The sequence below is a fragment of the Patella vulgata genome, chromosome 3, assembly GCF_932274485.2.
Source record: "Patella vulgata chromosome 3, xgPatVulg1.2, whole genome shotgun sequence".
NCBI lineage: Eukaryota > Metazoa > Mollusca > Gastropoda > Patellidae > Patella > Patella vulgata.
The window spans coordinates 27,906,058-27,931,342 of NC_065881.2; the positions used below are offsets into that span (position 1 = coordinate 27,906,058).

The 25,285-nt window shown below is 35.0% G+C and overlaps 1 protein-coding gene across 10 annotated transcripts in view; it reads left to right on the plus strand.

The window, feature by feature from the left end:
• LOC126816919 (serine/threonine-protein phosphatase 4 regulatory subunit 1-like) overlaps positions 1-25,285 on the plus strand; it is a 383,736-nt gene that overhangs the window by 201,415 nt on the left and 157,036 nt on the right. For all 10 annotated transcript variants that reach the window (XM_056099411.1, XM_056099412.1, XM_056099416.1 and 7 more), the window contains exon 10: positions 2,741-2,899. In XM_056099411.1, the coding sequence (XP_055955386.1) occupies positions 2,741-2,899 (159 nt within the window). The remainder of the gene's footprint in view (positions 1-2,740; positions 2,900-25,285) is intronic.

Consider the following 25,285-nt stretch of genomic DNA (forward strand, 5'->3'; position numbering starts at 1 on the left):
CAATGATCAGGTTAGTTGTTTAATAAAACAAAAGATTAATAAACAGATAATCCCGGGTTGATTGTTATTTTTACATTTCTTTTTACCTGATCAGTGGGGGTCCAGTTAATTGACTACTACTCACGGGATTAGCGGGAGTGTTACCAAGAAAGTTCAACAAGATGGTATCATTCAACAATGGCCGTTGAATGGGCGATGTTTTGTTGAATTTATTAGTAAAATAGTGACCGCTGGCCGCGTTAGAGGAGTGACCGTTGCACAGGTGCGTGTTTAGTAGGGGTTAAATTACTTAAAAATCGTTCCGGTGAGGGGGGGGGAGAAGATATTTTGGTGCTCGTTGAAGCAATTGTTCGATGATTGGGAGTGCACACCCGATCAAGTTCTACTTTAGTATTTTTTTTTACCTTAAAAGGCACCGGACTCATATGTAACTCCTTCCTTAGATAAAATCCTGTCTTGTTATTTTTTTTTTAGTTTTTATACGCCCACATTTTCATGTGGACGTATGTTGTCGTCGCCCCTGTCCGTCCGTCCGTCCACAATTGTTTGTGAACAGTTGTTTGCTTATAACCCAAAGATCTTGGTACCTTTCGATATTCGCGCATATCGGAACGTAACTTCCTGAATTATGGCCCCTGATTGTACGAAAAATCGCGTTTTTAGCTTGTGGACCCAATGAGGTCATAATTTTTATCTGATTTGAAAAACCATATTATTATATCACCGTTAAACCCTAAGGACGGCTGAGTTCGAATTTCGTGAAAATCGGCCCAAAACTATCAGACAAAATGGCCGCCCCTTGTTCTCATATAGCGTAAAAATATGGTATATCAAGGTTGTGGACCCTATAGAGGTCACAATTTTAATCCAAATTTGTTTAAACTTGAAATATAAGTTTATAACCCAAAGATCTCGGTTCCTCTCGATATAACCTCATATCGGACTATAACTTCCTGAATTATGGCCCCTGATTGTACGAAAAATCGCGTTTTTAGCTTGTGGACACTATAGAGGTCATAATTTTTATCAGATTTAAAAAATCGTATTATTATATCACCGTTACACCTTAATGAAATTCAGCCCAAAATTGATAGACAAAATGTCCGCCCATCATTCTCAAATAGCGTAAAAATATGGTATATCAAGGTTGTAGACCCTATAGAGGTCACAATTTTAATCCTATTTTGTTGAAACTTGAAATGTACGTTTATGACCCAAAGGTCTCGGTTCTATTCGATATTCGCGCATATCCGACTATAACTTCCTGAATTATGGCCCCTGATTGTACGAAAAATCGCGTTTTTAGCTTGTGGACCCTATAGAGGTCATAATTTTTATCCGATTTAAAAAACCTTATTATTATATCACCGTTACACCCTAAGGACGACTGAGTTCGTAGTTCGTGAAAATCAGCCCAAAATTGATAGACAAAATGGCCGCCATTCGTTCTCAAATAGCGTAAAAATATGGTATATCAAGGTTGTGGACCCTATAGAGGTCACAATTTTTATCCAATTTTGTTGAAACTTGAAATGTAAGTTTATAACCCAAAGATCTCGGTTCCTTTCGATATTCGCGCATATCGTACCGTAACTTCCTGAATTGTATGAAAAATCGCATTTTTAGCTTGTGGACCCTATAGAGGTCATAATTTTTATCCAATTTAAAAAAACGTATTATTATATCACCGTTCCACTAAGGACGACTGAGTTCGTATTTCGTGAAAATCGGCCCAATACTGACAGACAAAATGGCCGCACTTCGTTCTCAAATAGCGTAAGAATATGGTATATCAAGGTTGTGGACCCTATAGAGGTCACACTTTTTATCCGATTTTGTTGAAACTTAAAAAGAAGTTTATAACCCAAAGATCTTGGTTCCTTGCGATATTCGCGCATATCGAATTGTAATTTCCTGAATTATGGCCTTTGATTGTAGGAAAAATCACTTTCGTTTTATCTTGTTCTCTATCCATCTCTCGAGAATGTGGGCGTATCCAGCCTGGCAGCCGCTGGTTATTTACTAGAAGTTATTATATGAACACCATATCATCGTTGAATTTAAAAATCATATATTTTTATAACCCATGTCTCTGTAAAGCGCGTTGAGACTTTGCCATGCATTTTTAGTGATATTTATGTTTGTAGAATGCGCTATATTAAGAATGTATTATTATTATTATTTAGTGTATTACTATTATGAATGTTTCATTACCAACAATAGAAGAAATATGCGACAACTCTTGTTGACTGCTCGAACGACATAGCTGCTGTGGGCTTATGTTTTATTGTCTGGCAACCTATCTTTGCCTGATTCAAACAAACTATACATCAAATTGAAGGTAATGATTTGAAGGAAGCGAAAATAACAATAACTCAATTTTCAAAATTTCCTCATTGCAACTCATTATTCCATGAGGGTCACATATGCATTAGTAAAACAAAAAAGCCTGTTAACCTATCTTTTAATGGATTATAAAACCTGGTTGAAGGACACTGAAAATTGCTTGGTGTTATATGTATGGCTTGCACCAAAGTTAATTGAAGGATGAGTTGTCAATGCCAGTCAAAGTTAGAAAGTTATTTTCTTGTATTGAGGTGTGATACTTGTGTTTAAGCTGGGCACCCATGAATATTTTAATAAGTTTTCCAGGTGGCTACTGCTCCTTATAAGTAAATTATTGTACTGGGTTATGCCCCTGTGTTTAAGAAAAGTATTAAAAATATCGAATACATTTCAGCTACCAAAATTTTATTACTTGTGTGAAGATGGGGTGTGGGGAGCAAGAAAAGCATGTGCAGAATGTTTTATGACTGTATCATGTGCATGTGCTCCAGAAGTTCGGCGGTTAGAATTAGCCAGTGTATTTGTTAATTTACTGTGTGATCAATCCAGATGGGTAAGTTACCATACATTTTTTATACGCCCACATGGAAATGTGGACATATATTACTGTCACCCCAGTCCGTTAATCTGTCGTCTACAATTGCTTGTGGATGCTCTAGAGGCTAAAGTTAATATCCGATTGACTTCAAAATTTATACATAATGTTTAAATTCATGCGATGAAGAAGCCTATTGATTTTCAGTGATTTCCGATATTTACTGCCAGAGTTATGGCCCTTGATCACTTTGAAAAATCTTGTGACGCTCTAGAGGCTAAAGTTATCATCCGATTGACTTCAGATTGATACACAGGTCTTGAGATGAACAAGTTTATTGATTTTCAATGATTTTTTATGACTTAAACAGCTAAATCCATGATGTTAAAAGTTTTGTATACTAAACTTTAGCATGGGTCAGAACTTTATAAAAAACCAAACAAATTCTAATGATTTTCTGATAATTACTTCTATTGTTTTTATTTCTTAAGTTAATGCTGATTGAGTAATAAAAATAAAACGCCCAATGAAAAGGAATGTTATATTTTCTAATTATCGAATAAAAGAAACCATGTTTCAACAAAGGATCTTCCGGTATTTAAGGTCATAGGTGAAAATTCACACCGTGTCAATGACTTTGGCATTATTCCAATATTTTCATGTTGTCACTTACGGCTAATAATTTTATGATATGGAGAGTGAAATGGAATCAGATTTTTTATGATTTACCGCCAGGCATATCGTGGAATATGATAATGTCGAAGAAATCAACTATTTATTAATTTTTTTTGAAGTTACGATGTGACGAATATGTATATACTCGAGCTGAGATCAAGCGTCCCGGCCGCCATCTTGGACATGCATTCACACGGTCGATACCACAAAACTTACGGCTAATAATTCTTGACTTTGGAAAGCTAAATTGATATAAAACTTTTAATATGTAATACAAGCTACATAGAGGAATATTACATTGTCGAAGATTGCAACTATATATTTTTATTTTCGACGCAATGAAGCAAAGAAGGCGACAATTCCTGTGATATATCCAAAGAAGGGCAGAAATGTCAAATGATGATAGCGATGAAGTGACCATCATTAGGGGCGATATTTCTTTTTAAAAGATATTTATATTTACTTTGAACACTGCTGCCAACGTCAGGGACAATATTTGTGTTCTATTTAAAAAGAAAAAAAATCTTAGGGGATACTTGTTCACGTTATTTTACCATTATGACAGAAAAGTCATAATTTTAGTACAACTGACTTTTTATATATATAGCAATATAATTGCTACTTTGTACAGTTGGATTTTATATCATTGGAAAGAACACAACAATCTGTACATTTTTGTAACAGAGTAATTCTTTGTATAACAATTTTTTTTTTAGTAATTTGTAATTTTGTAGAGGGTATTAGGATTAACAATAATCCATTAATTGGCTTAGGGAGATTGACCCTGCTGATTTAATTCAGCTTAGGGGTAGGGCAGCTAATCCATACATGACAACTATTCCGATTTTGTCGGAATCATTCTGATTTTCTGAGTCTTAATTCTGAATTCCGATTTTACTCTTTATAATTCCGTTTTTATACGCCCACATTTTCCTGTGGACGTATATTGTTGTCGCCCCTGTCCGTCCGTCCGTCCACAATTGTTTGTGAACAGTCTACAGGTCACAATTTTTATCCAATCTCAACGAAACTTGAAATATAGGTTTATCACCCTAAGATCTCGATTCCTTTCGATATTGGCATGTATTGGACTGTAACTTCATGGATTATGGCCCCTGATTGTACGAAAAATCATGTTTTTAGCTTGTGAACATTGTAGAGGTCACAATTTTTATCCGATTTGGTTTAAACTTGAAATGTCTGCTTATAACCCAAAGATCTCGGTTCCTTTCGATATTCGCGCATACCGGAACTTAACTTCCTGAATTATGGCCCCTGATTGTACGAAAAATCGCGTTTTTAACTTGTGGACCCTATAGAGGTCATAATTTTTATCCGATTTAAAAAATCGTATTATTATAGCACCGTTAAACCCCAAGGACGACAGAGTTCGAATTTCTTGAAAATAGGACCAAAACTGACAGACAAAATGGCCGCCGTTCATTCTCAAATAGCGTAAAAATATGGTATATCAAGGTTGTGTACACTATAGAGGTCACAATTTTTATCCGATTTTGTTGAAACTTGAAATGTAAGTTTATAACCCAAAGATCTCAGTTCCTTTCGATATTTACACATATCGAATTGTAATTTCCTGAATTATGGCCCTTGATTGTAGGAAAAATCACTTTCTTTTTAGTTTGTTCTCTATCCATCTCTTGAAAATGGCAGCCGCTGGTTTAAAATTTATTGGAAGAAATTTATTATATTTCATTGCTGACCTGGTTATTTCCGTCATTTGCCGTGTCTAATCTGCATAATTTGCGGTAAAACGACGGAAATAGCCGAAAACATGTCTCCAGTTTTCTCGATTATTTTTAATATAAAATGGAATAAGCTAATATGTCTGGACTAATCGAGATTAAAATGTCATGCGGTTATTTCGTCATTGGCCGTGCCTAATTTGCATACTTCGCGGATATTATTTGCTTCGCGGATATTATTTGCTACATGGAGCCATTCTCGCATACACTCGAACAGTACACGGCGGGTTTACCATTAGTTGCCAGTAACAACAAATGACCAAAAGCATATATGCATACTTTCGTATATAAATAGTTAAAAAAAAACCTCAGATGCATGGACCTAAATCACCAGCTGTTTTTATCCAATAATACAAGGTACTGCTTTAAATAGGTGCTAATTTCTCAAAATTTTCTTGGGTCACTTAGGCGAGCCCTTCAAGCCTCCGGCGCCTGCGGGGCCTCCAGCGCTCATGGTGCTTCGCACCGATCGAATTTGGACTTGCGGTCCTCGCTCTACCCTCAATACAAGTCATTCTGATTTTCAATCTCCTCGGGTTGGCATGTATGCTAATCTTGTAATTGGCTCAGGGTTAAATGGGTTAACTGTCTTCAACATTGGCTCCATCGGCATATGGCATCGTGATAATATAAATACTTTAATAATTGTTTCTATCTTCATCAAACTATTAACCCTTTAAGAAGTAGATATGTTTTGACGTCATGCCCCCAGTGAGTGAATTATATGACGTAAAAATGACGTTATAACAATTTTTATACCTTTATATTGATAACATGTAATAACATTTACTAAAATTATTATAATATGCATTATTTGATTTTTATTTTCAAGTAAGATTGCAGCATGATCACGATTATTTTTTTTAATTATGATATAGTATTGGCTCAAAATCAGATAATTGCCATCCCCGGTGTAACGGGGCATTTTTGGGGTTATTGCAATAAATCAAATAATCGCCAGAAAAATGATTATCATGAGAATGGGGGCTATTTCAAATATAAACAAGATTGATAGATTCGATTCCACCTCTGACTAGTTCATTTCCAGTGTGGCGGGATATAGAAATATCATGTGATTGACAATTGCTCCTGTACAAAATTTCATCAAGATCATGTATCTATTTTTAATGTTTAAAAATAATTATTTGGACAGATAAAAATATTTTCAACAATTTTACACAGCACCTTCATAAGGGGTAATCACATGCAGTGTTATTTACAACCTGCCAGTGGGGGGAAACTGGAGGACCCGGAGAAAATCCATATGAGGTTGGACGGACGACCCTACTCTTTGTCACATACCACAGAAAACACATCACTTGACTCAATGACAGACCATGCAATCATCGGAATTTCCCGAACCTCCCCAAACGAACTACATTTATTAGCATCACCCATAAATATAATGTACCTGGATGTAATTAATAACAAAATTTTTTCGATACTGTTGAAGTGGGGTTCGATTCTATAATATTGGCCAATAAAGTTTCCTGAGATTTTACAGTGTGGTTTTCCCTTGTCAGTGGTGTAGGATGGAGGAACAGAGTCTAATGATTCGGATGGGACAAACAACCGAGGTCCCATGTACTCAAAATTAGAGAAGGCTGTAAACCCCATTTCATTTGCTTTTAGCTTGATATACTGACCAGAGATATAGTAAATAAACATAAGTGATAATATAACTGAACTGAATAAATAAAACAACAAAGATTAAAACCATTCATATTCAAAATTCCATATTAAACCTTAATTATTACCACTTTGGCAAAATAATTTCATTCGATATGTTTATATAATGAATAGTACAAAATGATAAATTTCTAAGTGAAACTGATGCAAATGGAAAATGAATGTTTAGCACTTGATAAAGATCTATTAAATGGAGAGCCTTTAAGACTTAATTTACAAATAGGCCTACATATTTACAATATTAATAACTTTTATGTTAGATGAAGTATACCCCACTTTTAAATTATACAAAGAAAGTTATAAATTATTTACAAATAATATATTCAAACAAGGGGACATATTTTGCAAATTACAAATAATACAATATTTCATTCGACTATGTCCATTTTTTCTCATATAATTATAAAACAATCAAGTATTAATCTAAATTATGCTGGTTTGGTTCACTTTGCTAACCTAATCATGATGGTGATAATGGTTTGGTTTACTCTAGTATTCCATGGACCTTTAGCAATCGATTATAATGGTATTTGGTCTTTTAAACAGTCATTGAATTTAGAAAGAAATATACAATGACGGAAATGTACATTGATGTTTCTGTGATAGCCTATCCACAACACAGAGATATGAAATTATGATATGATCGTAATGTTACGTTTTTGAATTTAAAAAAAAAACTGTTATATGAATGGGATCCACTATTTAGGGTTGTGCAATATACAAATGTGTGTATTTCTAATAGTTACGCATTAACCATTCAGCCACCCGTGATAAAATATATAATCGCCATACTGTTATTTATCGCGATAATCCTGAAAGTCGTTATTGCGATTAATCATGATAAAATAATTTGATATCGGTTCAACCTTTATTTTCTAGAATGGAAGGTGCGGAAACAATCTCCCAAGCATAGTCCAACACAACAGTCTCTGCATAGCCACCAATAAGTCCATCAACTACATGAGTTATGAATTTCAAATGGGTTATTGGACATCCCACTAGATTTGGGTTTGTCTTGTATAATATATATGCATTGGTCATGCATCTGTCCAACAAATGAAAAGCCACTTTCTTCCAACATTTTAATGTTTTTGCTCTGCGGCATAGTGATCTGTCATCATATCAGCAAGATCAACTCCACCCATTCTGGAATTATAATCAATAACGCATAACGGAATGCGATTTACTTTTTGATCGAATGAGGTTTTGTCAACGGTCCCTGCAGCTGAGTGTGTAGAAAGTAATCTGACTTGCTTCCTGTCAACCCAATTTACCGCCCCTGATTGTACGAAAAATCCACAATTTTTATCAGATTTGGTTCAAACTTGAAATGTATGCTTATAACCCAAAGATCTCGGTTCCTTTCGATATTCGCGCATATCGGAACGTAACTTCCTGAATTATGGCCTCTGATTGTACGAAAAAGTCGCGTTTTTAGCTTGTGGACCCTATAGAGGTCATAATTTTTATCCGATTTAAAAAACCGTATTATTATATCACCGTTACACCCTAAGGACGACTGAGTTTGAATATCGTGAAAATCGGCCTTAAACTGACAGACAAAATGGCTGCCCTTCTTTCTCAAATAGCGTAAAAATATGGTATATCAAGGTTGTGGACCCTATAGAGGTCATAATTTTTATCCGATTTTGTTGAAATTTGAAATGTAAGTTTATAAACCCAAAGATCTTGGTTCCTTTCGATCGAATTGTAATTTTCTGAATTATGGCCCTTGATTGTAGGAAAAATCACTTCCTTTTTAGCTTGTTCTCTATCCATCTCTCGAAAATGTGGGTGTATCCTGCTGGCAGCTGCTGGTTTTATTCTGATGTAATTCACTAAGATGTGTCTAACTTTGAACCCCACAATTGATTCATCGATGCTGACTTTTTCCCTAGGTTGTATTCAGAAGCCCATGTTTTATTGAGATGATCCAACAAAGGTCTGAACTTGGACGTGGGATCATAACTGGCACTACCTCGTTTTTGTTCAGTTTCACTGTCTGATAAATGAAAAAAACCCAATAACAGTTTGAAAGTTTCTAATTTGAAGATTTTTCTGTAGATGGGTGTGTCTTGTGATGCAGATTTGGTGTTCCAGTATTCGTGTATTGCATGCTTCTTCACTAATCCGCAGTTCTACAGTAATCCTAAGAAAGCTCGCAGTTGATCAAGGATCACCAGTCTGTAGAGATGAACATTAGAATGTTGTTGTAGCACTTGATTTTTCGTCAATTAGAACTCGACATATATTTATTTAAACATGAGCTCCCACAAAGAAAGTTCACCAGGCTGTGTGGGTCTAAAAAACGGTCAAAGTATTCCACTGGCTGTGCTTCTGTAGGTTGCCACGTAGGCCCATTATTTCCCAAAAAGTCATGAATTTCTGGTCTGTCACTATGACTGACTGTTACAGTACTCCACTTGTTAAAATTCTTCGTTCTGTGATTATCGCCATCCGCCCCAACAACGCCCTGATCTGTCATCAAATTATGATGATTGTTTACATTTTCATCGTCGCTATTTTCGTCCTCTTCCAATTCCATTCCAAGGTCTTGTGGATCTAGATCACTACCACTATCACTATCCCCATCATTTTCATCATTAATAATTTCTAAGCCGGCATTTAATGGTTAGTTTTTGTTCATCCGTGGCCATTTAGAACAGGAGGCCGCCATCTTGCACTAATGACAACAAAGCAGACGATAGGCCTAGCGCGGGTTATGCAGTCTAAGCAGACGACAGCGAACATACTTGACCTTTCAAGAAAACCCATGGAAAACACCCATTATACTTATTTAAAACGAGGCTATGAGCTAAAAATGGTAACTTCTATTTCCTGTCATAGACAATATTTCGAGGGATTTCTTTTAGTATGCAATCAGAAAAGATGATCTAAAATAAGGTATGACATATGTCACCAAGCTCACTGTCGGTGACGACATATATGTCGTATTACTTGCCAAAGGGTTAACATTTAGTAGTATCTTTGTGTCCTTTCAAGACTGTGTTTATAGATTGTCGGGGTTAATAAAATACCGTGAAGTAAGTGGGTCATTCCATGAAGTTGACACTTTGTTACCTACGATTATCAGGTGATGATAAAATACTCAAGAAATAGAATTCAATAAATAAATTGTTGATAATTATTTTGGGGGTCTGATGTAAAGATAAAATTAAAATGTCATTTTGTGAAATAAAAAAAATTCACTTGAAAAAAAGATGTGTCAAATGCATTTTCTGCAGTTTGACATGCACCAAAAGTGTGACATTTTCATACTCCTGAACTTTGATTTGATCCCCACTTTATCTTATGTGTTTAAATCAACTATCCGAGGTGCAGTTGCAAAGATTTAATGTTCAATTAAATACTGCACAACAAGAGCATCGATTTGGCTATTTGTTAAGATATCGTCATCCAAAAATAAAGAAAAAATCGTAACTGTGTCGGTCAATTTTGTTACGTCCGCTAATAACACGATTAGACGAAGCGCAATCGTGTGACCTACTTAAATAATGTCGTAAAATGTCACCACTCTTATTTCATCTTAGAAAAGGCAAAATGTTTTCGGCTATACTTTTGAAATGTTTTAAACTGTAGTCATCACGAAAAGTGTTGCTTGTCGGTCAATATTACGTTCGCGCGATTTCCTTCTCTTTTTACGCCGTCGAGAGCGATCGAGAATTTAACGACATCATACAACTCATTTACAGCATACATGGGTCGAAATGTTCGCCTGTCTACTTGTCGCCGACAGGCGATTTTTTCGTCTGACAGGTAGCAAGCGACAGGTGGACTAAATTTCACTTGATGTTCAGTAAATTGACCACAATACTCACGTCCACGTCACGTACATTTAATTATTTGTTTCTAAATGCAAGAATTAAGCACGGAAATACCGCGAAAAGCCGCCATTTGCACTGTTTAAATTTCGCTCTGTTGTAGGCGACAGTTACTCACACAGTTTGGAAGAAGACAATTTTTTATCAATGAATTTCACACCATCTACGCTTCTTTTCATCTGCTTGACACTAGTTTATAGCATTATGGAGTATTATATCTAAAAAAAATTAAAACGCACCCCCCAAGTCACCTGAAATAATTCTACCGTAACGACACCACAGTAAATGTAGTAGTGGTTGGAATGGAAATGCACACGGTGTGTTGCTTGGTGTATTTAATCATTTAAAAAGTTTGAAACAATTTCCATAAATAAAGGCTATCAATAATTTATAAGACAATTTGACAAAATCAAAAAATCAGTTCGGAAAAATATTTTATATATAAATATAATTTGTAGCGTAAATATAGTCTGGATATGTGAGAATGGAATTCCAGGTGGCTTTATCTGTCCTTCGCACACGGTAGATGTAAATAGGGTGCCATGCACAGGTGTGATTTGTGTTTTGATATTCAATTTATTACGGATATTTTAAAATCTGAATTCTACAACTCAACGGTGAAGTATTCGATTTAGTACGGAAGTGTGGTACCATGATACTTTGCGGAATGCACTTGGATACGGATGATAGAATTGTACGAATCTTCGAGTCGCTGAGCCAAAACAGATTCGCCGACTTTCAAGAACTTTTAGGCAATCCGATGTCGAAGAAATAAAAAGGTTTCATATTACGATATTTATATAGAGCAGTGTACGTCAAAGACCTAACCAAATGCGTGTGTACCTACATGTATGGATATGTGTGATGTGATTAGTCTTTGAGTTTGATAATTGAGAGTGACAGGTTATTTACTGAAGCGACAGGTATGAAACTGGGAGAGCTTATTTAGGGGAGCGATTTTTTTCAATTTGTTGATTGAGGGGAGCTTTTTTTTGGCTCTCCTCTGAAATACAAAAAACGACTGTAAACCCCATTTTATTTCTTATGTCATTTTATTTTGTCTTTGTTTTTAAACTGATCACTGTGTTACATGTTGAATAATAAATGAAATATTAAATCATATTTCCAAAGTTGTAACTTATTTAATGATGGTTGTTCGAGAGAGGTGGACTTTAGCGGTCACTCGACTCTAGGTTATTTCAATAATTGGCTTTAGCAGTGGGGGTAAATGATAGTCCTTGGCAAAACTCACAAGGTTAGACAGGTGACCCTTGTGCTTGTCACATACATGACTAACATCCACATTATCATTTGTATTTGAAAGGGATAGCTCCTTGGGATGGTTAAAGCAATTTTTTATCCCTAATTACTAAACAATATATCACGATTCCATGGGAATTTGATGTGGTCAATGTTACCAACTCTTTTTACCCAGGATATGTAATATATTTTTTTTTCATTAGACGGTACAATCAACAGGTCAAAAACTGTACAAGGCAAATAGATGTACAATATTAGGAATTAATTTCCAAAGGAATTTGATGTGGTCAATGTTACCAACTCTTTTTACCCCAGGATATCTAATTCTTTGTTTTATTAGATGGTACAATCAACAGGTCAAAAACTGTACAAGGCAAATAGATATACAATACTAGGAATTGATTTCTCATTTTTTTTATGAGTTTTGTTTTATAGAACTTTAACGTGTGTTTTTGGTCATTGTTACCCGCAGACTCATTTTGAAAGATGTTGTAAAATAAATTACATCTTTTTACATTTTGATACCACCAAATGATAGATACTTTAGTCTTGAGTACTCAGTTGCCTTTGACTATGATTTATTTATCTTAACAAGAAAAAAAACCCAACAATATTTTGTCAATGTTACACGCATTGATTTTAGTATGTCAACGTTTTTACAGAAAATTGTAAAGTTTTTATATTTTTACCACATTGGTACATCAGGAAACATTCAAAACAAAACAATGTGTTATTTACTATCCAAATACATTTTGAAATTTTAATGCCCATGTCACACTTTAGGTGCCAACTTCATGGAATGACCCAAGTGTCAATCAGTCGGTACCACATGATCGAGGCTATCTCATAGCGTCAATTTTGAAACCATTGATCATAGAGTGCTAGTTAGTCACGCAAATAAAATATTTTGGCGGGAATTTGAAGACATTTATATCTTTACATGAATTTTATTACAAAAGACAAGGGCTTTATAAATTATGTATGACGTCTTTGGTGAAAGAAAATGTTATGCACAGCTACCATTCTTTGGTTTGATTGACAGATAAGATACAGCTTTTTTCTAACTTCCTGTTTCACGTATAGACTTCGCATAATTTATTTTTTCTCATTCTAGCCAACTTGACTTTATTTACAGTGTCACGTTTATCAATAAACAGTCGATTTTAATGCGTCAATTCATTGTTGATATTTAAACGCAAACAAATATTACAGGATGAATTTGTGTCCTCGCTAAATTTGACCTAAGGCTGTGTTGAATTGAAACTATTTTTCTTGTCACTACCTTCGATACAATCCAATGATGGTGTGATGCAAACACAACACAAACCGTATTTTTCAACACAAAGTGTACAAACCAACACAAACTACCATTTTCATTCTCATTCTACCCCGAAATGAGGTTATATAATAGCCTACATGGCAAATTGATCATTTAAAGGAATGAAACAATGAGGTAGAATACAAATGTTGTCTGTAATACTTTCCCAAACTTGAATGTCATATATCCAAATAACAGTTGGTTTGACCAACATCCCCTACTATATTAATTAAGAAAAGAACTAAATTAACCTTTTGATTCAACAAACAATTGGCACATAATATTCATCATTAAATGTTTTACATGGTGCAATATCTCAGCAACTATTTTGCAGATTTCAATAAAATTGACACAAAGTCAGTATATAAATTATTCAATATTTGGCTTATTTTATTTCTTGACTTGAGTGTAAATTTACAACACATACATGTAACTTTGACTGACAGTCACCTTATTCAAAACAACAGAACTTAGTAATGATAGTATTATTATTTTGAGTATTATGGGTGTCTGTCAAACTTATTGAGTGATCTAAACTTTCGTAAAGCCATTTTATCTGAAAATCTTCAAAAAATATCGACAAACAAGGGCGTATTGATGAATAATATTAATGATAAACCGACGAGAATGTATATCTGGGACATCAGCTCAGTGCGCATGCGTAATGACCCGACCTGGAGGATTGCTTGTTTTTGATTGGGCACTTTAGCCATTGACCTTAGCGACCGACCAATCAAACAATGTATTCTTAAAATAACTTCATTAGGTATGCAAACCCATGGTCGCTGTTTAACGAGTGAAAGCCGAGAATTTCGCTCGTGATATATCTTTTGTTTTCAGATTTATATATAGTTTTAGAGGAAATAGGGCAAAATGGTCATGAATGCATCAAATTACGTAAATTGCAACATTATCATCCAACGAAATCGACTGTTATATCGCTCTGTATTAAACACGGCAACAGACCGCACTGGTAATTTTCATTAGCTGGTAATGGTAAATATTGATAAACGAGACTTGACGAGGTAAATTATTTCTAAAATAATTGTTGAAAATGACGGAAACATTCAAATAAAACTTCAAAATCTTTTGTGTTGAAAAGCAATACAGCCGAAAATAGACTCCGAGATCCTAAGCGGGCGGGCGACAAGAAACATAGTTCCAATTCAACACCGCCTAATCGTGATGGAATTGGAAGTGTATAATTATTACGGATGAAAACAGATGTGCAGGCGGGTTATGAGAAACAATTATTTAACTGCAGCCTTATTTCCTGAAGCTGATAAACGACTTCTTGCTACCTAATTCTGGCCTCTTTTAATCTTCAACTAAAAATTTCCGGTGTGCAAAATTATAGCATCCCCAATGTTCATGTACCATTTACTATATGTGCAAGGGAATATAATTTGTGCAGACTTTAGCATTCCCACGTACTCTTCTTTAATTAATCCATTTATCAAGTTTTATTTTACATGCAGGCTTATATTAAAGCTTGTACTTTGTCCAACTATGGATTAGTGGAAATCAAAACTGGGCTAGTGTCTGACAGTTGACTACTAGCCCTGGGATGGTGGATTCAAATTTGGTTATAACGGCCCTGAGCAGGGACTCCTGGAATCTGGTAAATAAATCCTCGAAAACTGGAATTTTAAGTGTTCAGAATTGTGCACACCCTGTCTAAGATGCGCTTATTTGTAACGGCACAGTTTGTATTATAATTTATATATTGTCATTTTCTGTGGCTCTAATAATGTCTTTTGGTCATCAGTGATGTAAAAAAAAATATTAACCTCTTTTAAGTAATTGAAATAAAAAAAAAAAATTATACGATCAAGACAGTATTTAATATCCACATAAATATTGTGGTACGAACTATTCCGAGTAAAAAATGAAAGTAAAACGCACATTCCAGCATTCTGTACAAAAATAGAAAATGGCGACCATTAGAAATATTGTTCAACGCGACGATATTCACAACATAAAAATGATTGACAACGTAAAAAATCCATGGAAATGGAGCTGGGTGGAGAAGGAGGTGAATGGAAAGGCCATTGGATTATCTATCCGAAAGTTGCGTCAATCAGGAAAAGCTTTTTGCATTGTACAGTAGAATCTGCATTAAGTAGCCACCCAAGGGAATTTTCACAACTGACCGCTTAAGGGGAGTGGCCTCTTAATAAAATCTCAGTGCTTTTTGTGCTGACATAAATTAAATATTACGCTTGGATGCGGTAAATTTGACCGTCGCTGAATCTTGCGCCGAACAAAAATTCTTTACTCAAATCTCGGACATAACTTACGGGAGTGGCCTTTTAATAAAATCTTGGTGCTTTTTGTGCTGACATAAATTAAATTTATAGTCCGTTTCAGTACCCTAATTTCAAATGGCCATATCTCCGTGAGTTTTTGTATCTAGAGTGGTAAAATTTTTGGATTTGTTAGGTTAAGACTATATACTATAACATATATTTTTTATAATTTTTTGGGAAGGGGTCATGTTCCCAACTTTCCGAAATTTGGTCCACCCAAGGGAATTTTCACAACTGACCGCTTAAGGGGAGTGGCCTCTTAATAAAATCTCAGTGCTTTTTGTGCTGACATAAATTAAATATTACGCTTGGATGCGGTAAATTTGACCGTCGCTGAATCTTGCGCAGAACAAAAATTCTTTACTCAAATCTCGGACATAACTTACGGGAGTGGCCTTTTAATAAAATCTTGGTGCTTTTTGTGCTGACATAAATTAAATTTATAGTCTGTTTCAGTACCCTAATTTCAAATGGCCATATCTCCGTGAGTTATTGTATCTAGAGTGGTAAAATTTTTGGATTTGTTAGGTTAAGACTATATACTATAACATATATTTTTTATAATTTTTTGGGAAGGGGTCATGTTCCCAACTTTCCGAAATTTGGTCCAGTTAAAATGGAATGACCCTTGAATGCATTGGAAGCGGTAAATTTGACCGTCGCTGAATCTTGCACCGAACGAAAATTCTTTACTCAAATCTCAGACATAACTTCTGTAAACTTGTCATTTTGTACCAACCTTCGATACTACTGTCTACCATTGTGATGCATTCGATAATATTTATCCATTTTTGTGAAGAAAATCGATGAATTAATTTTATTTTATCAAAAAATGTTCCAAAATATTTTGGGTGGAAAGGGGTCAATTTGTGTTATATGCTAATTTGTATAATTTCATGTTTCAAAAATTGATTTAAACCCATGATTTTTGGCCTGGAATGCAAATAAACATATTTAGAATATCATCACATAATTACCTGATGGACAATATGCAAATTAACAGCCTATTTTTATGTGAGTCCAGTGAAAACTATTATAATTCAATTAGGCGTTTGCGTTACAGGAATTAAGGTTTTTAGAACCCCCCCAAATATCTTTCGTTGAGCACTAAGACCATGTCACATATTGTTCTTTGTTTATTATATTTTACTGCAAGAGAGTATCCTCGGTGTATTACTAAAAGTTTATTGTTATACATTTCGTTTATTATTATCATACATTACTAAGCATTGGTATATAATTATAATGATTCGGTTTACTTGCTGTTCTCCAGCTATTATCTATTCCATAGTAACTTCTTGTAGAGCTTGGTGTTTCTTCAGGGCATCTAGAATGTTGACATGGCAACCACTGACTGAAATCTGAAATCATCTGTGCCACCCTTCTATATTGTTGTTGCTTCTTGGAGGCTGGACCATAATTCAATTGTATACATATTCCTACGGTTACGACTAACAGGTCTCCAAATATCGGTATCCTTTAAGTAGTAGATGATTGCATTTGCGCCATTCTCTTCCATGTGTTCAGTTAGTGTTCCAAAGAGTAAGGGCTGGTATCATTCTGAAGTCAAGATTGAATTCATTGTCTTTTTGGTAACGTTGATGAGGTCCCTACGACTGCAATTTACGGTATATATCAGTTTCAGGGAATGCTCTCTGGATACACATTTTTTATACGCCCACATTAAAATGTGGTCATATATTGTCGTCGCCCCCGTCCGTCCATCCGTCGGGCCGGCGTCCACAATTGCTTGTGGACGCTCTAGAGGCTAAAGTTAATATCCGATTGACTTTAAATTTATATACAGTGTTTAAGGCCATGAGACGAAGAAGCCTATTGATTTTCAGCGATTTCCGATAATTACTGCCAGAGTTATGGCCCTTGATCACTTTAAAAAATCTTGTGGACGCTCTAGAGGCCAAAGTTAATATCTGATTGACTTTAAATTTATACAGTGTTTAAGGTCATGAGACGAAGAAGCATATTAATTTTCAGCGATTTCCGATAATTACTGCCAGAGTTATGGCCCTTGATCACTTCAAAAAATCTTGTGGACGCTCTAGAAGCCAAAGTTAATATCTGATTGATCTTAAATTTATACACAGTGTTTAAGGTCTTGAGACGAAGAAGCCTATTGATTTTCAGCGATTTCCGATAATTACTGCCAGAGTTATGGCCCTTGATCACTTCAAAAAATCTTGTGGACGCTCTAGAGGCCAAAGGTAATAACCGATTGACCTTAAATTTATACACAGTGTTTAAGGTCTTGAGACGAAGAAGCCTATTGATTTTCAGCGATTTCCGATAATTACTGCCAGAGTTATGGCCCTTGATCACTTCAAAAAATCTTGTGGACGCTCTAGAGGCCAAAGTTAATATCTAATTGACTTTAAATTTATGCACAGTGTTTAAGGTCATGAGACGAAGAAGCCTATTAATTTTCAACGATTTCCGATAATTACTGCCAGAGTTATGGCCCTTGACCACTTCAAAAAACCTTGTGGATGCTCTAGAGGCTAAAGTTAATATCTGATTGACTTTAAATTTATACACAGTGTTTAAAGTCTTGAGATGAAGAAGCCTATTGGTTTTCAGCGATTTCTGATAATTACTGCCAGAGTTATGGCCCTTGATCACTTCAAAAAATCTTGTGGATGCTCTAGAAGCGAAAGTTAATATTCGATTGACTTTAAATTTATACAGTGTTTAAGGTCATGAGACGAAGAAGCCTATTGATTTTCAGCGATTTCCAATATTTGCTGCCAGAATTATAGCCCTTGATCACTTTAAAAAATCTAGAGGCCAAAGTTAATATCAGATTGACTTTCAATTTATACACAATGTTTAAGGTCATGAGACGAAGAAACCTATTGATTTTCAACGATTTCCGATAGTTACTGCCAGAGTTATGGGCCTTGATCACTTCAAAAAATCTTGTGGATGCTCTAGAGGCTAAAGTTAACATCCGATTGACATTAAATTTATACAGTGTTTAAGGTCATAAGATCATGAAGCCTATTGGTTTTCAGCGATTTCTGATAATTACTGCCAGAGTTATGGCCCTTGATCACTTCAAAAAATCTTGTGGATGCTCTAGAAGCGAAAGTTAATATTCGATTTACTTTAAATTTATACAGTGTTTAAGGTCATGAGACGAAGAAGCCTATTGATTTTCAGCGATTTCCAATATTTGCTGCCAGAGTTATAGCCCTTGATCACTTTGAAAAATCTAGAGGCCAAAGTTAATATCAGATTGACTTTCAATTTATACACAATGTTTAAGGTCATGAGACGAAGAAGCCTATTGATTTTCAGCGATTTCCGATAATTACTGCCAGAGTTATGGCCCTTGATCACTTCAAAAAATCTTGTTGATTCTCTAGAGGCTAAAGTTAATATCCGATTGACGAAAATTCCTATTGATTTTCAACGATTTCCGAAAATTACTGCCAAAGTTACGGCCCTTGATCACTTTGCAAAATCTTGTGATGCTCTAAAGGCTAAAGTTATAATCCGATTGACTTCAGATTGATACACAGAGTTTAAGATCTTGAGACGAACAAGTATATTGATTTTCAATGAATTTTTATGACTTGAACAGTTAAATCCATGATATTAAAAGCTTTGCATACAAAACGTTAGCATGGGGCAGAACTTTATAAAAACCAAACAAATTCTAATAGTTTTCTGATAATTACTTCGTGAGTTGTTGCTCTTAATCAGATTTTAGTGTATTATAAATGTTTCATTACCGAAAAAGGTAAAAATATGCGACAACCCATGTTGACTGCCCGAACGATTTAGTTGCTGTGGGCGTATGTTTCGTCGCCTCGCAACCTATCTTTATCTGATTTAAAAAAAAACTTATGAATATATCACCATTACACACTAAGATCAAGGGTTCGAAAAATCGTATTTTTAGCATTCAGATTCTCTAGAGCGTTTATTGTGAACTCTCTAACGCCCAAAGTTATCATCCAATTGTTTTAAAATTAGTATATGTTGTTTACATTAGTGAGATGAAGAAGCCTATTTAATTTCAATAATTTCCGTTCATTACGTCTAGAGTTATGGCCCTTATTTCACTTTGTTGAACCTTGTGAACACTCCAATGCCAAAAGTTAACATACGATCTTTGTGAAATTTATATGCAATATTTAAGTTAGTGAAACGAAGAAGCAATTTCCGTTTAGTACGTCTAGAGTTATGGCCCTTGTTTCACTTTATTGAACCTTGTGAACGCTCTATCGCCAAAAGTTTTCATCCAATCTTTCTGAAATTTATATGCATTGTTTAGATTACTGAAACGAAGAAGCCTATTGAATTTCGGCTATTTCCGTTTATTACGTCTCAAGTTATGTCCCTTGTTTCACTTTATTGGTCCTTGTGAACGCTCTCACGTCAAAAGTTATCATCCGATCTTTCTGAAATTTATATGCATTATTTAGATTGCAGAAACGGAGAAGCCTGTTGAATTTCAGCAATTCCCATTTATTACGTCTAGAGTTATGGCCCTTGTTTCACTTTATTGATCCTTGTGAACGCTCTAACGTCAAAAGTTATCATCCAATCTTTCTGAAAATTATATGCATTATTTAAATTAGGGAGACGAAGAATTCTATTGAATTTCAGCAATTTCCGTTAATTACATCTAGAGTTATGGCCCTTGTTTCACTTTATTGAACCTTGTGAACGATTTCAGCAATTTCCGTTAATTACATCTATAGTTATGGCCCTTGTTTCACTTTATTGAACCTTGTGAATGCTATAACTCCTAAAGTTATTATCCGATCTTTCTGAAATTTACATGCATTATTTAAATTGGTGAAACGAAGAAGCCTATTGAATTTCAGCAATTGCATCATTTAAATTTGTGAAACAGGTCTATTGAATTTCAGCAATTTCCGTGGACGTATATTGGCGTCGCCCCTGTTTGTCCGTCCACAATTTGTTTGTGGCACTCTACAGGTCAGAATTCTTATCCGATTTTGACGAAACTTGAAATATAGGTTTATCTCCTAAAGATCTCGCTCGGTTCCTTTTGATATTGGCATGTATCGGATAGAAACTTCATGGATTATGACCCCTGTTTGTACGAAAAATCACCTTTTTAGCTTGTGGACCCTATAGAGGTCACAATTTTTATCCGATTTTGTTGAAACTTGAATTGTAAGTTTATAACCCAAAGATCTCGGTTCCTTTTGTTATTTGCGCATATCGGACCGTAACTTCCTGAATTATGGCCCCTGATTGTACGAAAAATCCCGTTTTTCAGCTTCTGCACCCATATAGGGATCACTTTTTGGTATTGTGCACAAAAGTGTGACATAATTGCTAGAAAATAAACCTTCACTAATTTTGCTTAAATTTATCTGCATACAAAGAAAAATATGTAACATTTTCATATTTTAGAACGAAAATATAATGCAAGTTTTGAGAATTAAGAAATATCTGATTTTATGCCTCAATGTTTAAGGGTTGCGCATGTTACACAGGACACAAATAGTGACTCAGGTTTTGTACAATTTTTAAAATTGTACACAATTTTTCATGTGCTATATCAGAACTCAGTTCATCTGACCAAAAATATAACGGCATCCAGATTTTTTACGCTTTTAAGACAAAAATAATTCAAAACAAAAAACTACAAACCTTATTGCGCGTACAGTGTTTACTCACATTTTACCATGGCCATAACATTTAATCTCTATTTATCAATACTAATGTTAAATAATAAGCCTTAAAATGGACTCCAATGCTACTATTTTTAATTCCAATTTGTCTTTCTTGGTTTCAAGAAAATGAATTGGTTGCGTATGCTACATTTTTATGATGGACACCAAAATAGAAAAACACAAATTACATTTAACATTTTCTTTATTACAAAAATAACAAATCCAGAAAAACTGGTGCCAATAATTCATTAAACAAATTTAAACAACTGAAACCGGTTACAACTTTTATTTTCTACAATTGCGGGGGGTGATTTAGTTTTTTTTGTTATGGAATAAACCATTTCCCAACTTTGATCCTCCCTTGTTGGCCAACGATAAAAATCCCCAGACTGTTCCATATATTGGAGAAACACCTCATCCCCCTTGATTTCCAGGATCTGAAAAATATAATTATAAATTATAAATTGATGCTAATATTGAACTCAAAAGGGAATCTAGCTTAAATTGCATTGCCTGTCAACAGTCTTATAAAAGTAGCAATGTACTGTTATTGTTTCTAAATTATAGGCTAAATCACTAAATCAAGATATTTTTTAAAAAAGTACCACAGACTATACCACAGGCTAAATCAAAATATTTTTAAATGTACCACAAAATATACAAGATTTATTTTATCTTAGTAATAAAACCCGAAAAAGTGATTTACCGACGTTACACGGAAGCCAAGCATTAAATGTGAAATTAAGAAATATCGTTCAACGTACTTCACACGGGTCTCGTACGGTGAACAAAGTGAATTACAGTAACCAAGGTAATTATCTTCCATCATATCGTCTGTTTTTTTCAGAACATACATTGTTCTTTGAACTTATTAGGAATTTGTTAATGTATACTCACAATTCTTACCGACGTTACAGCTTTCACACCTGGCGGGACACAATAAGACCAAAGATGAAACAAATGCCTTCCGCCGTCATCACGTGATTCCAAGTAAACAAAACTACCGGCAATGTCGTAAATATCTATTTTTAGAAACAAAAGACGGCTTACAGCGATGGATGGGTGATCGAAGGAAGTAAATGTTTTACCGACGTTACAAATGAAAATAGGACACGAATAAATGTATCAATGAATGATCGTTGTTTTTTTTCATTACATTATAATTTTGGCTTGTCATGCAACGTAGGCTTGGGCGATAATGAAAAATAAATATCGTGATAATAATTTATCTAATATCACGATAAACGATATTATCGTGATAATTTTTACGTGTGTCTATAGAAGTCTAATTTTGAATACTTGTGACGGTCTTGACCCCTGTCTTGTGTGCATACTGTATCAAATACTAATAAAGAAAAAGGTATGTTGTATTTATTATTTTATTAATATCAACCCTGGCAATCCCGTATAAATAACAAGAACAATCAATAAACAAAACAAAAAAAAACACTCTGGCACTACCAGTACTAGTCCTATTATGAGTTTGGAATCTTTGGCAAGTGGAAAACATTAAGGGCTTAATGTCTTATAGTTGTGGCTTCAATTATTTGAAATTCTTTGTCACTTTGTCACAGAAAAACAAAATAAAAAGTTAGGTTTTAATTAAACCACACTTCATAGAATACACTGCTGTATAGACTGTAAAACAATGAAGGATTTGAGTTTGACTATACAACACGTTATGATATAGATCCTACACACAAATATTCCTATTTCTTGCCAAAAAAACTAACATATTGACATTTTCTGGATTCAATCTTGTTCTTTTGCAAGAGACAATATTTCCGCTGGTGGAAAATGTACGTTCCGATTCCGAACTGGAAGCCTGGACACAGAGGTATTTCTTGGCAAGTTTAGACAACGTAGGAAGGAAAACACAATGATCTTTCCACCATTCCAGAGGGTCACTTTCAGAGTCTAGCAACGACAAAAACAGATAATGGTTCAACTCTTTTTCTATCGTATTTTCGGTACTAGTACTTGGTTGTTTACCAGAAGAAACTCTGTTTTTGAAAAACTTCCCTAGTTTCATGACTTTTGGATGCGATGGTAAAAAGGAATTCTCTTCTTTATCATTCTCCATCTCTGGTTCATTAACAGTAGGCCTATCATGAAACTGTTCAGCTTCTTCATGGATATATCTTAAAACTTGGGACTCTTCCTCTAAATTCAAATATCTAGCTTTGAACCTTGGATCCAAATACGAAGACATGATTAAAATTTTTCGACAGTTTTCTTCTTTTATATTTATTGTTCATGTACTGTAAGATTTTATTTTTAATGTCAATACTTAAGGTAGGTTCTGCTATTTCTTCATTTTCTGTTGTGATCGGGGCAAGTATCTCTGTATTTAATACATCCATCATTGGAAGAACTGACGAAATGCTTACATACTTTTCACCACTCAAAGCATCAGTGAGTTCAGCTAAGGGCTTTAATGTTTTATTCATGACCTCCAATATTTCAAGGTCTTGCCATTTGGGGACCAGGAACGAGCTTTTACGATCATTAATTAATACAGCTCTAACTGCTTTTTCCTGCTCTAGAAATCTCCCCACCATTTCCTGAAAAGAGCCCCATCTCGTGTCACAATCTGTAATAAGCGAGTGTACTGGAAGACCCATTTCACCTTGTCGTTTTGTTAGTTCACGTCTTTTCTTCCAACTATATGAAAAAGAGGACACAATCTTCTTGCATACTGCTCTAGAGCGAACAATTCTATCGTCATTTAAGGCATGGTTAATAGCAAGCTACAGTTGATGTCCAAAACACTGGACTCTTGGCCATCCGTTTAATGCACACGCTTTTACCACATTAGCTCCATTATCTGTTGTTATACAGGTCTGCTTCTTCTCATCTAGATTCCAGGACTGGAGTGTATCTTTCAACCCTTCACTTATGTTTTCACCTGTATGATCTTGCGGAAAGAATAATGTATGGAGGCAAATTGTTTGTAACTCCCAGTCATCATTGATGAAGTGAACAGTGTAACTATAATAAGGTTCCATAGATCGGGAAGACCATATGTCAGTTGTGGCTGAGAAATTATCAGTATGTGACAGTAGGCTTGAAACTTGGCGGTGTACTTTATTGTAAAGTTCCGGAATAGCCACCGTTGAAAAGAATTTTCTGCTTGGTAAGGTATACCTGGGCTCAAGCGTTTTCAGTAGGGAAATAAACCCCCCTTTCTCCACTGTGTAAATTGGAACCATTTCTGATGTTAGGTATTTGGTTACCGCCTCTGTTATGTTTATCCACCTTTTTGTAGTCTTTTCCAAAGGAAAACAATCAGTGGCTGGTCTAGTTGACAAAGATTTTGATGAATTTGTTGCAGCACGAGTCGCACGACATTTGTTGGCCGGAGCCCTTGTATTATTGAAATTCAAGCTTTTGTACTGACTTGGGTGTCGTGTTCGCAAATGGTGATATAGGTTGGTTGTGTTGCCACCTTTAGCCATTACTGGATTTGTGCAAACTTTGCAGAATATTGTGGCCTGGTCTACGTCCTTTGGCTTAAACCCAAAGAAAGTCCAAACGGGACTGGAGGAATTTTTTTTAGGCAGCAAATCGTCGCTTGTTGTCACTTTTTTACTGTTGCTAGACGCCATGATGGATATTTACCTTTGACCCGCCGGTACGTAATATGCTATATTTTATACTTGTAGACGAATTTAATTCTATCAATAGAATGACATACTAGTTAGTCGAAGCAGAATATTAAGTTTTAATATAACGATAATATGTAACCAGAACTAGCAGGGTTCTAAAATCTACTTTTCTGAAAATCAGAACAGTGACAGTTGCGACTGGGGTAAATACTCTCCAACCTTGACCTTGCCAAACACATTTTCCTCGCTTACGAGTCCAAGCGAC